This window comes from Onychostoma macrolepis, chromosome 09 (genome assembly GCF_012432095.1).
Source record: "Onychostoma macrolepis isolate SWU-2019 chromosome 09, ASM1243209v1, whole genome shotgun sequence".
Lineage (NCBI taxonomy): Eukaryota > Metazoa > Chordata > Actinopteri > Cypriniformes > Cyprinidae > Onychostoma > Onychostoma macrolepis.
In genome coordinates this window covers 35,055,195-35,066,715 of record NC_081163.1, presented here as the reverse complement: position 1 = coordinate 35,066,715, position 11,521 = coordinate 35,055,195, and the positions used below count along the sequence as shown (strand labels likewise).

General features: G+C 40.3%; 1 protein-coding gene across 1 annotated transcript in view; it reads left to right on the top strand.

The window, feature by feature from the left end:
• Window positions 1–266: 266 nt before the first annotated feature.
• Window positions 267–11,521, top strand: part of asic4a (acid-sensing (proton-gated) ion channel family member 4a) — an 81,788-nt gene continuing 70,533 nt past the window's right edge. The window contains exon 1 of the mRNA XM_058787162.1: window positions 267–1,259. Within this exon, the coding sequence (XP_058643145.1) occupies window positions 684–1,259 (576 nt within the window). The 5' untranslated portion in view covers window positions 267–683. The remainder of the gene's footprint in view (window positions 1,260–11,521) is intronic.

Here is an 11,521-nt window from a genome sequence, read left to right as displayed (position 1 = left end):
GTTCTCATCTAGTCTGGGATGTTCAGCGAAGCAGCCTTTGACGGAAACTTATTGTGGTCAAGGGGTAAGAAAGCATCTCAAACAAGTGGATTAAGTGAGAGAGAGCGCAAGCGAGGAGGGACGCGAGTGTATACGTACGCATGTGTGTGTGTGCGAGAGAGAGAGAGCGAGAGAGCAGGAGACGGAGAGAGAAAGCGAGCGGACGAGAGCGTGGGGGGTGTTTGAGTTGCCGCTGCTTGTGCCGGTGAAGAGGAAATAATCACAGTGTTGCTTCCTCATGAATTATTAAGAAGCCCCCCCAGCCTAAATGCTGCATTTTCCTCTGTGGCTATAAAGCAAAGAGGAGATTTGTTGCATGTTTTTTGTTGTTGTTTTGTTTTCTTGGTGTATCACAGCTGGTAAGCAGGACTCGTAAGCGTGCCGAACAAGTGCTCAGATGAGCAGTCCGAGCGCAGCACCAGGAGCATCAGCACTGGAGAGCTGGAACTGAGAGACAGAAGCAGTTCCCTCCACTGCACGCGACAGCAGCGGCCGCTCTACGCTCTCGCTCTCGCTCTGCATGCTTTTTTTCCCTTCCTTTCTTTCTGGAGTTGAGATCTTGCTCGTCAGAGCAGCGGGACTTAGTGGATACTGGGGCTCCAAGCTGTTATCCAAGCATCCCAAACGCAGACCTGGCTGCCCACATGCCGATCGAATTTGTTTGCAAAATCAAATTTGCAGAGGAGGATGAGAAACAGAAAGGCAACCAGGATGGGGACAAGGAGAGCCTGATTGAAGAGAGCTGCAGCCCCCCAGCCAAGGACCTGGCCGGCTTCGCCAGTGCCTGCTCGCTCCATGGGATTAACCACATCTTTGTGTCGGGCCGGCTGGGCGTCAGACAGACTCTCTGGGCTCTCGCGTTCCTGGTGTCCCTGGCTCTCTTTCTATACCAGGCGGCAAAGTGTGCCATCTCCTACCTGGAGCATCCTCACGTCACGGCGCTGAACGAGGAGGCCACCCCGGAGATGGTGTTCCCCGCCGTGACCATCTGCAACATCAACCGTTTCCGCTTTTCCGCTCTTACCGACGCCGACATCTACCACCTGGCCAACCTGACCGGCTTGCCCCCCAAAAACAAGGACGGCCACAAGCCCACCGATTTGGAGTATCCAGCGCCGGACATGCAGGACATCTTCAACCGGACGGGTCACCAGCTGGAGGAGATGCTGAAGAGCTGCAACTTCAGTGGGCAGAACTGCTCGGCCGAAGACTTTGCAGTGGTAAGCTCGAGAAAAGTTTCTGTTATCGGCTTGCAACTTTTGCTTCAGAAAGTTAACTTAAAGAGAAAAAGTGAATTGCAAAAACTACGTTGAGCTATTTATTTTTTAGAATAGAGAACATGGTGGAGGTGTAAAGAGCAATAAATCCTGTATCGGAATTGCTGGAATAGTGAGTTTATTTCGCACTTTAGAAGCGAACGTTCTGTTTTCAGATGAAACTGAGGAGTCTGCAGGTGTTGCAAACAAATTCAATTTATCATTACAAGGGAAGCAGTTACTGTCTGCAGTGAGGTGGATAGATATGCTTTCTTCTCTGGTTTCCCTGTAGTGACTATTCATTTGGACATAGTCTTTGTAAATAGGGCACAGACCTGGCTCGCCACCCTCATTGTGTTCACAGGAGAGGTCCTGTTTCTCTGTACTCATGATTTCTTATAATATTCCCGACAGCAGCAGGGGATTCAGGTGTTCTCCTCATGGGAGAAGAGCATGGTGCATTTTTATATTTACTTTTCTGTTATTTGATACTGCCACCAGTGTCAGCCGCTGAAAGAGTGCATGGCAACAATACTGCTTTGTAAAATCTCTCACTCACATTTTATACCACCTTTGCCAAGAGTGAAGTTTTCTCAGTGTTGTATTTCAAACCTGTCACTGTTGGAATTAAATATTTAGAGTCTGAAATCATACATGATTTTTGCATTAGCTCAATTGGTTAAAACGAATAAAACAAATTCCATAAGCTGACCAAGTCCACTCTGGAAGGTCTTATATGTGTCCATCATGCAATATTTATTGAAGTTATGTGTACTTATGGATGAATGGATATGGCTTTGGTAATGGCAAAGAACATTTGTCAAGTCTTAATAGGATGTGTTGGACATACGTAGCTTCCCGAGATGGATACATTCTCTGGCTTGATAACATGGGTGATGTGGTGTAGAGTTTTAGTCTTCTGCTCTATTCAAGGTAGATGCATATGTTTGATTCCAAGTACCATTCATGCGATACAAGAGATTAGAAGTGACGGCTGAGACTCTCTCTGCTTCTCTCTTCCACTGCTACTTTCTTTCACCCCTTCTTTACGGTCTCTCTCCCCGTTGGCCACAGCAGGGAAAATGCCACGCTTCTGCAGAAAGATAAAAGCAAAGCAGAGAAGCGAAAAGCAGTAAAAGTTGTGACAGCCAAATGTGAAGTGTTGTCCTCACAGTTGTTTGTGCTTGCTGTTTGTTCAAGAATTCAAAGGTGAATTCAAGAGGCACCAGTTATCTGCATCAGACATTAAAAGACAATTTACTCCCCTCATGTTGTTCCAAACCTGTGTGACTTACTTTCTTCTGTGGTACCCAGTTGGAGAAATTCTTAAAAATGTATTTCAGTGTAACAACATTGAACTGGGACAAGAGCTTTTGAGCTTCAAAAAGAATGCGAAAGCACCATAAAAGTGTCATAAAAGTAGTCTGTATGCCTTGTGAGTCCTCTGGAGCCACAAAATAGCTGTGCGTGACAAATGAACAGACCAAAATTTAAGTTGTTTTAGAATTAAATTCATCTGCCCTTGATCTCTTTTACGTGTTCTTAGGAGATAACAATTCATGAGTTATAGATTTACATTGAATCAGTTGATATGGTCTGAATGATTCATTCACAAACCAGGTAAGATTTGGTTCTTGTGATGCACTGTTTCTTTAGCAGTGGTTAACTGTTTTTGGAAGAAATGAAAATTTGCTGTTAAATTACTCATCCTGAGGCCATCCAAGATGAAGGTGACTTTTTTTCAGTAGAACGATGTTTAGCTGAAACCGTGGTCCTTGGTGATTCATAAAATCCAAGTCAATGGCTACTGGCACTTGACAGTCAAAAACAGCATATACATACATCACAAAATGAATTGCCATGGCTCCTGACAATAGCCGGGTTTCCATCCAAAGTTGCGAATTTAACTTGTGCGCAGAACATTTGCGAATAAGCTCCGTTTCCATCCAACGAGTCAAAGAGAACAAAATTGTCACTTCCTAATAAACTGGCACTATATATCACTAAGAAAAGTAGGAGAAGCCACTGAATATAATAATTTTCATATATAAAATTACCTTGTGTCTCAGAGCGAGCAGACGAAACACAGTAAAATGTGGACATTGCTTTCGGAGGTGGATTTCAGAATGACCATAACATTTCAGATGCTGTGGAACGAGATCAGTCCGCTGGTTAGTCAGGTTTTGCCGTCCCACAGCACAAAGTCACGTGACTTTTTCTGATGCGCAGGGAGGAATTTATTCAGCAAATGCATTTCCATCTCCCATTTTTCGCACAAGTCAAAAACCACCTCAAGCGAGCGTAAAAACCTTTTTGCGAATTAAGGCATTTTTATTCAAAATTCAGTGTTTCCATCACTCGTTTCTGATGCAATACTTCAAAATGCGCATAAAAGCTGGGTGATGGAACCATAGCTAATATATTGAAGTCTTATGAAGTGAATAGATTGGCATGTGAAAGAAACTGAAAATGATTTACAACACTGTTACGGACCACGGTTTCAGCTAAAAATCATCTTTACCACGGTTACATAGCAACACTCACAAAATGCACTATTTATATGTACTACTCTTATGGTGCTTTTGCGTCACTTCCATCAGTGCCTAAGTTCCCGTTCATCGTACATTTCTCCATTTGTGTATTACGGCAGAGAGAAAGTCACACAGGTTTGGAACAACATGAGGAAGAGTAAATGAGGACAGAGTTTTTTTAGTTTTTTTTAAAATAAATTTTAAGTGAACTGTTCCTTTAATAAGTATTTGTTTCGGGAGATGGGATGGGCTATCCCATGTCAACACTGGCCTCCCGCCAGCCACGGAAGGACTTCTTTATGAATTAATCTGCTTGGAAAGTTCCCTGCTCCACCGTTCTCTCCCATCAGCCCTGTGATCTGTGTCTGAGAGGCTGTCAGTTAGATTAGTTACAGGCATCTTGCTGTCTCCACGCATGACGAGACACTTCCTCCATCCCACGGGCTGCGCAACCCGGGCAGAAAAACAAGGAGCGATTTTTGAGAAGCGTCTCTTTAGCCTCTCCAGTGTGACTAGATTGCAGATGTAAGAGTAAACGGGATCACTGCGACTATCCCGGAAGCTGCGTGTTAGCAGCAGACCAGCTGATATTTTTAGCATAAAGTGTTAGAGATGACCTTAGCTGAGCTCGCTGGCCTCTGGGTGCATGCGGATCGCTAGCCTGAGGAAAAGAGCACACGGTGCGTTCGTGTCTAGCCTATTCCAGATGCTGCGTTTATTTAATGACTGCATCAGCAGGGAAAGCGGTATATTTTCGATCAATCACATCCCTGGCATTTAGCCCCACTACTTGGTTTCAGCAATTGCACTCGTAATATGAGCTGTTCATTTGTCATTCCCACGCCCAATGTCCTAGAGCTCTTCCCGTTCAGAAACACTGCAACAATGATCATTATATCAAAAGAGCAGAGGTACTTTCAAATGTCTGCGTCATAGATCATCACACTGTTTTATCATCAAACAAAAGGGCAAAAAAATCAAAGGCAAAGTGTTCAAATTGGGTGTGCATATTCATTTCATATCCGTTCGTTGCTAAGCACAAATGTTTAATTTATGGTCTTTGATTTATGCTGATGTTAATAAAAATAGCATTTCCATTTTGCCTCATAGATGTAAATTACTTATATAACCGCATTCAGTTTAATGTAGCATTTTGTCTCACTTGTGAATATAAGAATTTCCTCTTCCTAGAAAGCTTATTGCAAAAGACATGCAGGACATGTATTTAAAATTGTATGAACGGCAGTCTAGAGTGTTCGTGAAATCTGAATTTATTTAAAATGAGTAGGCCTTTGAATTACTATAAGGGGTATAAATCATATTTCAAGGTAGGGCTGGACGATTCGTTGTATTTTCACTGTGATCTCCATTTCTGATTAATTAAGTCGTCTGCGATATTGGCACACTGGTATTTTTTTTTTCTATTGACATTTCTGTTAGCTTGCATTGGTAACAAGAATCCATCAGCTTTCATGCTTGGGTTGCCAGATGCCAGAGTTGAAATCCCCCAAATAAAGCTTTTCTCTTAAATAGACACATTTTCTGCACAGCTCTACAAAAAAGTGCTGATGATCTGAAAACTCAGTTGGAGTTTAGCAATCTCAGTCGTGGTATTGCGAAAGTGTGGTACAGCAAGTGTGTGTTCATTCACACGACCGTTGTTTGCCGTTTTTAAATCTGTGAGCAAACCTTCTCAGTGAAAAACTGTCATAAATCCAAGAATATTGATGGTACTGTTAGCAATTATGGTTACTGGATAAGTATACTTATGCAACCTCTGTGCTACAACACTTAACTTTTTTTGTATTTTTTTTTTTTTTTTTATAGAAAAACACTAACATAATTTGGAATTGGAATTAATTTAGGAATATTAGGAATTTCACTCTTCACAGTTGGAAACAAATGTCCCAGCAAGCACAGTAAAACCTGAAATCAGCTTAACAATCATACTAAATACTGTCTTCATAAAATTATAAACATGCAAAAGGTTTCTGTGAGAGTTAGATTTAGGATGGGGGGTGGGGGGGGGGTTACAAAATTGTATTAGTTTAGTATAAAAACAATAGAAGTCATTGGAAAGTCCTCATCATGATAGAAAAACACGTTGCGCCTGCATGTTTGTGTATGTGTGATTTGCAGCATTATTTGCTTTCTGTTCCCCTCGACATGGGGTATAATTAAAACACTCAGCTGTTATTGACTCATGATAATTGCTCACAATAGATATCATAATAAGATGTTTAGACATAATTGAATATAAATGGCTGTGCTTCAATTTTCCTTTCCACCTAACTGTCAGCTCCCGGTGGTGAAGGGGATTGTGAGTGGTTTAGCTCGGTCCAGCACGTACACGGAGGTCTTTGGTTCTTTTAGCCTGCTCCACTGTGTGTGTGTGTGTGTGTGTGTGTTTGCTCTCCCGCTTGCTGTGTTTGCAGATGCATTTTCCGATTTAGTTTTAAGCAAGGACACATCCCTCGTGCATATATTCCTATGGATAACTGAGTGACACTGACCTAGATTGATCTAAAGCCCAGGGTGAGGACAGGCATTATTAAAGGGCCACTGTTGGCATTTGTCACGTCAGTCTGGAACAGAAGTGTTGTGAGGCGCATGCTTTAATAGATTTAAAAGAACTGAATATTTGAGTGAAACGCTCCTGGGGTATGATGACATGCTTTTAATAAAACAAGCCACTTCAGAGTTTTCAAAATGTCAGGTGTCTTGTCTGCATTTTGCAGCATTGCTGCTTCGTTATGGAGTAAATTTCTTCAAATATCATCTTTCTGTCCTGTGGTTAGTGCTGTGACCTGATTGTTAGCACATATGCTCCAGACCAAGGTTAGCATGTGTTGGTAGATGTCATGACTAGTGTCCAACATCTGGAAGCAAAAAGCATATTTTCTCTATATTGACCGTCATTTAAAAGGACTTGTTGATTCTCATAATTTATTTATTAATAAAAATACATTTAAATAATTTTTTTTTTTTTGCAAAATGCAACTAGCAATCAAAATTTGGGGGTTAAGATTTTTGTTTGAATAAAAATACAGTAAAATAGTAATATTTGAACAATTTAAAGAAACTGTTATATATTTTAAAATGTTTTTTTTTTTCCCTTGTGATGGCAAAGCTGAATTTTCTGTTTTCAGTATCACATGATCCTTCAGAAATCATTCTTATTTGCTGATTTTGGTTCACAAGAAACATTTATAAATATTAATGTTGAACACAGTTGCTGCTTAACCATCATTTTTGGAAAATGTATCATTTTTGTACTTTTTTGAGATTTTTTTTTTTTTTTCCCTACATTGTTACACTTGTGTTGGTCAAAACTGAAATTGAAACCAAGTTTTGGTGATAATAGCTATAGCATATTAGGAGATTTATGAGCAATTTTTTGAAAGGCTGGTCATTTTTGACCAGGAACACCAAATCCAAAAAGCAAGTCATTATTTCATATTTAAAACGGAATTCTTTTGTAACATTAAAATGTCTTTGTTGTTGCTTTTGCTCAATTTAATGTGTCCTTCTTAAATAAAAGTATTAATTCCTTAAAAAAAAATTAAATAAAAAGAATTTATATTATTTCACAAATATTTTATTATATTACAGTAGTTATTTTTGGAGGGCTCTTAAAAGAGCGTTTCATATTACAGTTCAGGACGGTTGCTAATGAAATGTTTCAGAGTTTGGCAGATTTTAAAAGGCATACTTCTCTGCTTACGGATGCCAACCGAGCAAGTGTCGTTGCTGCATGTGAACAGACTTTTTATAGTGTTATAGACCTCCTTGCTTCAGACACATTGAGCCGTGGCGCTCATGTGAGAAACGTGGGTTTGAATCCTGCTCGCGTCATGCTCCCCGATCCCACAGTTTCATCTGTCTACTTTACTAAAACATCAAAAACCATCTTGTTGAGGCGTTGTGCAAAATTGAAGCACGAGTACAGTAGCTGCAGAAGCTGCCAAAAGTTCTGGAGATGGAGCGGTGTCGAGTCTGCTTGAGGTACGAGACATGTGAGGACTTTTGGCAGTAACAGGTGTTTCACATTGTGTTAGCGGGGAGCTGGCACTCTCTCCGCTCCTGAGGTAGGATGTCTTTCTCTCCGAGAGCTCTGTGCTGTGTGAGTGACATCAGGTCCCCCTGCGGGCTCAACGTCTGGCTCTTCTCGGCGTCTCCTCCTTCCGTCTTCCTGACAGAAACACAGGACTGAGGGAGCGTGAAAGTGACCGCGTTCCCGCGGCTCTGTCCAAACAGCCCGTCAATTAGCCGCCCAGTTCCGCTGTCGCAGGTCTCCACAGATTATTGAACCGCTGAACTACCGATACATTAAAATCCTGCGCTCAAAGCCTCAGCCTTCAGCTGCCCGCATAAGTTTATCTCTCCTTCAGCACGCCTGCTGATGCACGGAGACGCAATTGCATGTGAGAGGCATAGCTGTAAACATGCTTATCCTCAAGCCACTCCTGCTTTTAGGGGACGTGGGGACTATTGTGAGTGTTTATGTTTGTGTGAAGGAGACAAGGACAGACGGAGCGAACACACATACACACACACACAACCAATCACAGCGGGACTATTCGAATCCCCGGTAAATAGATCAGCGCTCTTTACGCTAAACACATCAGCAGCGGCATTCCATAAGACAACCCACACCTGAGACTGATCGCTGTATTATGAATGCAGAGGCGGCGTTTCACTCTCAGGGATTTTATTTTATTTTTTTTTCCCGTTACCGGTCCTCTCATCATCCTCCGATTTAGCAAGCCGATTACATCCGAAAAGTCTTCGGCTCAAGGGATAGCTTTAAACTTGGCGAAAAAAGCAGGGCCCTAATGTTTAGAGGCTGTAAACTCCCTCCAGAGTCCACAGAGACATTAGTTCCCACTTACATTTGTCTCTTTCTGACAAGCTGTCCGGCGAGCTGTTGGAACGAGTGTATGTGAGCGAGTGCGCATACGTGCTTCATCATATACTGATAGACTTGGAGGAGAAGATTGATAGTAACCCCTAACTTCGGCTGTTTGCTTCACCCTCCCTCCTAAATCAATATATTCCTCTGTCAGATTGCTTCCCAGGCCCTAGCCCGGCATGACTAATTATCTTGTTCCTCTGGTTTTGGCGGGAAGTCTGCTGTGTTTGATAATGAGGAGAAACCCATCCGTATGGATACGTTTGCACTATTGCATAGAGCTAAATGCACGCTTACCAATGAAATAAGCTAATGCAGTAAGATGGATATACTCTTTGGCACGCTGTTTACATATGCCGCAAGAAATTCTGTTCCAGCTTATTTTTCATTCAGAACTTCCTCTTCCCCGTGGCTTAGAGGCAATAAGAAAGTGATAAGCCCTGAAGAGGAGCACAGCGCTCGTCTGTCTTTGGTATCTGACTGGATTTTAATCGGGGTGCACGATGATATTCTGCGGCCAGTTTCTGAGCCACACGTCAAATATGTCGCCACAAATCATAGCTGTTGCTAGGCCTCGTCTAGGAGAGGTTTAGATCTCTGTCTTTTATCTCAGCCTCTCTAAAAGTCTAAATGTCAGCATCCTTTAAATAATTTTATGATGTATTTATATTCTGATTTATTTTAGTATATTTAAAAAATATATATATATGCTATTTTACTTTTTTATTAATTCCCCCCCCTCCCCAATTTAATTGATTAATTGTGATACTGAAGACTGGTGCAATGATGCTGAAAATTCAGCACCGTCTCAGGAATAAACTACATCATTTCAAAAAATGTATATTCAAAAAAACCTTTATTTCATCATTACATTTATTTCATACTAGCTTATTTATTAACATATCACTTAAGACGTACTGTTATAAAATTATAATTAAACTTTATTTTGAGTATTTCTTTATTTCACAATGCAAATTTCTTAATAGTATGCCTAAAATGCGTTTTAAGATCACTATTAATAAGGATTGTATGATCTCTGTATAAAATCAGTCTTTAAATGCAAGGTATTTAAAGTGTACCTGAAGTATACAGTGCGTTCAATAGTTTCACTTTTGCAAACTTATAGGCCTGGTTTAACAGACAGGGTTTAGATTAAGCCATAGATCAATTAGGACATTTTTATAGTAACTTTTATAAACTTGCCTTAGATAAAAACACTACTGTGCATCTTGAGACAAAACAACGGAACTGACATATTTTAAGATCAGTTTATTTTAGTTTAAACAGCCCAGACATGCATTTTAGTCTGGGACTAGGCTTAAGCCTCATCTGCGAGCATACCAAAACACAATTGCAGGGTATTTTTATTAAGCACATAAATATGTACATGTATTCATTGTACACTTAGCACAAAATAAATGTATTTCAAATGTTTTTTTTCCACTAGGGAAAACAGTTATTTTAAATTGTAATAATATATCACGTCACTACTGTTCTACTGTATTTTTGATCAAATAAAGGTTATTTTGGTGGGAAATAAGAGACTTTCTTTAAACAGGGTTTGTACAGGTGCTTGAAATCCTTGAAAATGCTTGAATCCTTGTGTTTTCAAGGTTTGAAAAATGCTTGGGTTTTGGATAAAGTGCTTGAAAATGCAGTTGCATTGTTTCATAATAATTCACTTTCTTTTTTTTTACATAAAATAAAATCCGTTCGAGTCTATAAAATCGAGATTATAAAAAACGTACAGACCACAAACTTTTGAACAGTGTGTGTAGAAATTATAATGAAGATAATCAAAGTATTGTTCATTGCTGTTTTATGACACCTAATGCATTAACTAAAGCGTAAAGTGTTACAAAACTTTTAATTACTTCCTACTTCAAAAAGTTTAACACATTGTACTTCCAAATATGTTGCCATTGCTTATCACAAATATACTGGTTATGTATCACACATTTTACTTTCAGTTATGCTGCCGTTACAGATTTATATCAGCTGGCCAAACTGAGATGTTTTAATTTGTTAATATTGTTGGAGACTAAAATCCTAAAATCTAACCAGCAAGAAATGCATGTTAAAAATTCATCAGGCCTTTGCGAGCGGGCTGGTCCGGGTAATGGATGTGCGTTCCTCCTCTGTCTTCACTGCCACGGTTTAATTACTGTGTGAAAAAGCAGCATATGCTTAAATATCAAATGAATCGCACAAGTGAAAATCTTTGTTCTGCTTAGTGCATGGAAATGTCATTGCGGAGAGGGTAAGGCAACATTAAAGCGGAAAATAAAAGAACATAAATGTCACTCAGTGTATTCTGGTCTGCGGTCTAGCAGAGCATGAAGGGCTGGCATGTTTGCTTGGTTGGACGATTACCCTGTGCTCTGAATTATGTCGAATGTCACACACTTGGCACTGCCTTTTGCTGATCTTTGGGGTTTGTTTGTACACTTGCACGCATTACGAAGCAGAGTGTATTGTTTCGGAAAATTTGTGTTGATACCCAGAATTCCTTGTGCAGACGGGTCTGATACGAAGAGCGAATTTAGCATCTCCGGTTCTCTTTGGATTGCAATGACAACATGAATTCAGTTTGTTTTTTGTTTATTTATATATTTATGCAGCTGCTATTATGCTGCGGCCTTCGTTATAATGAAAGCAAATAGAATCGTCAAACTGCTATGAAACTATGAGCAAACAATCAACTGTATACAATGAATCCAAATCTTGCAGTCAAACAAACGTTGAGTATTTTCATCTTGTGCGTGCACAATGAATCTAAACCT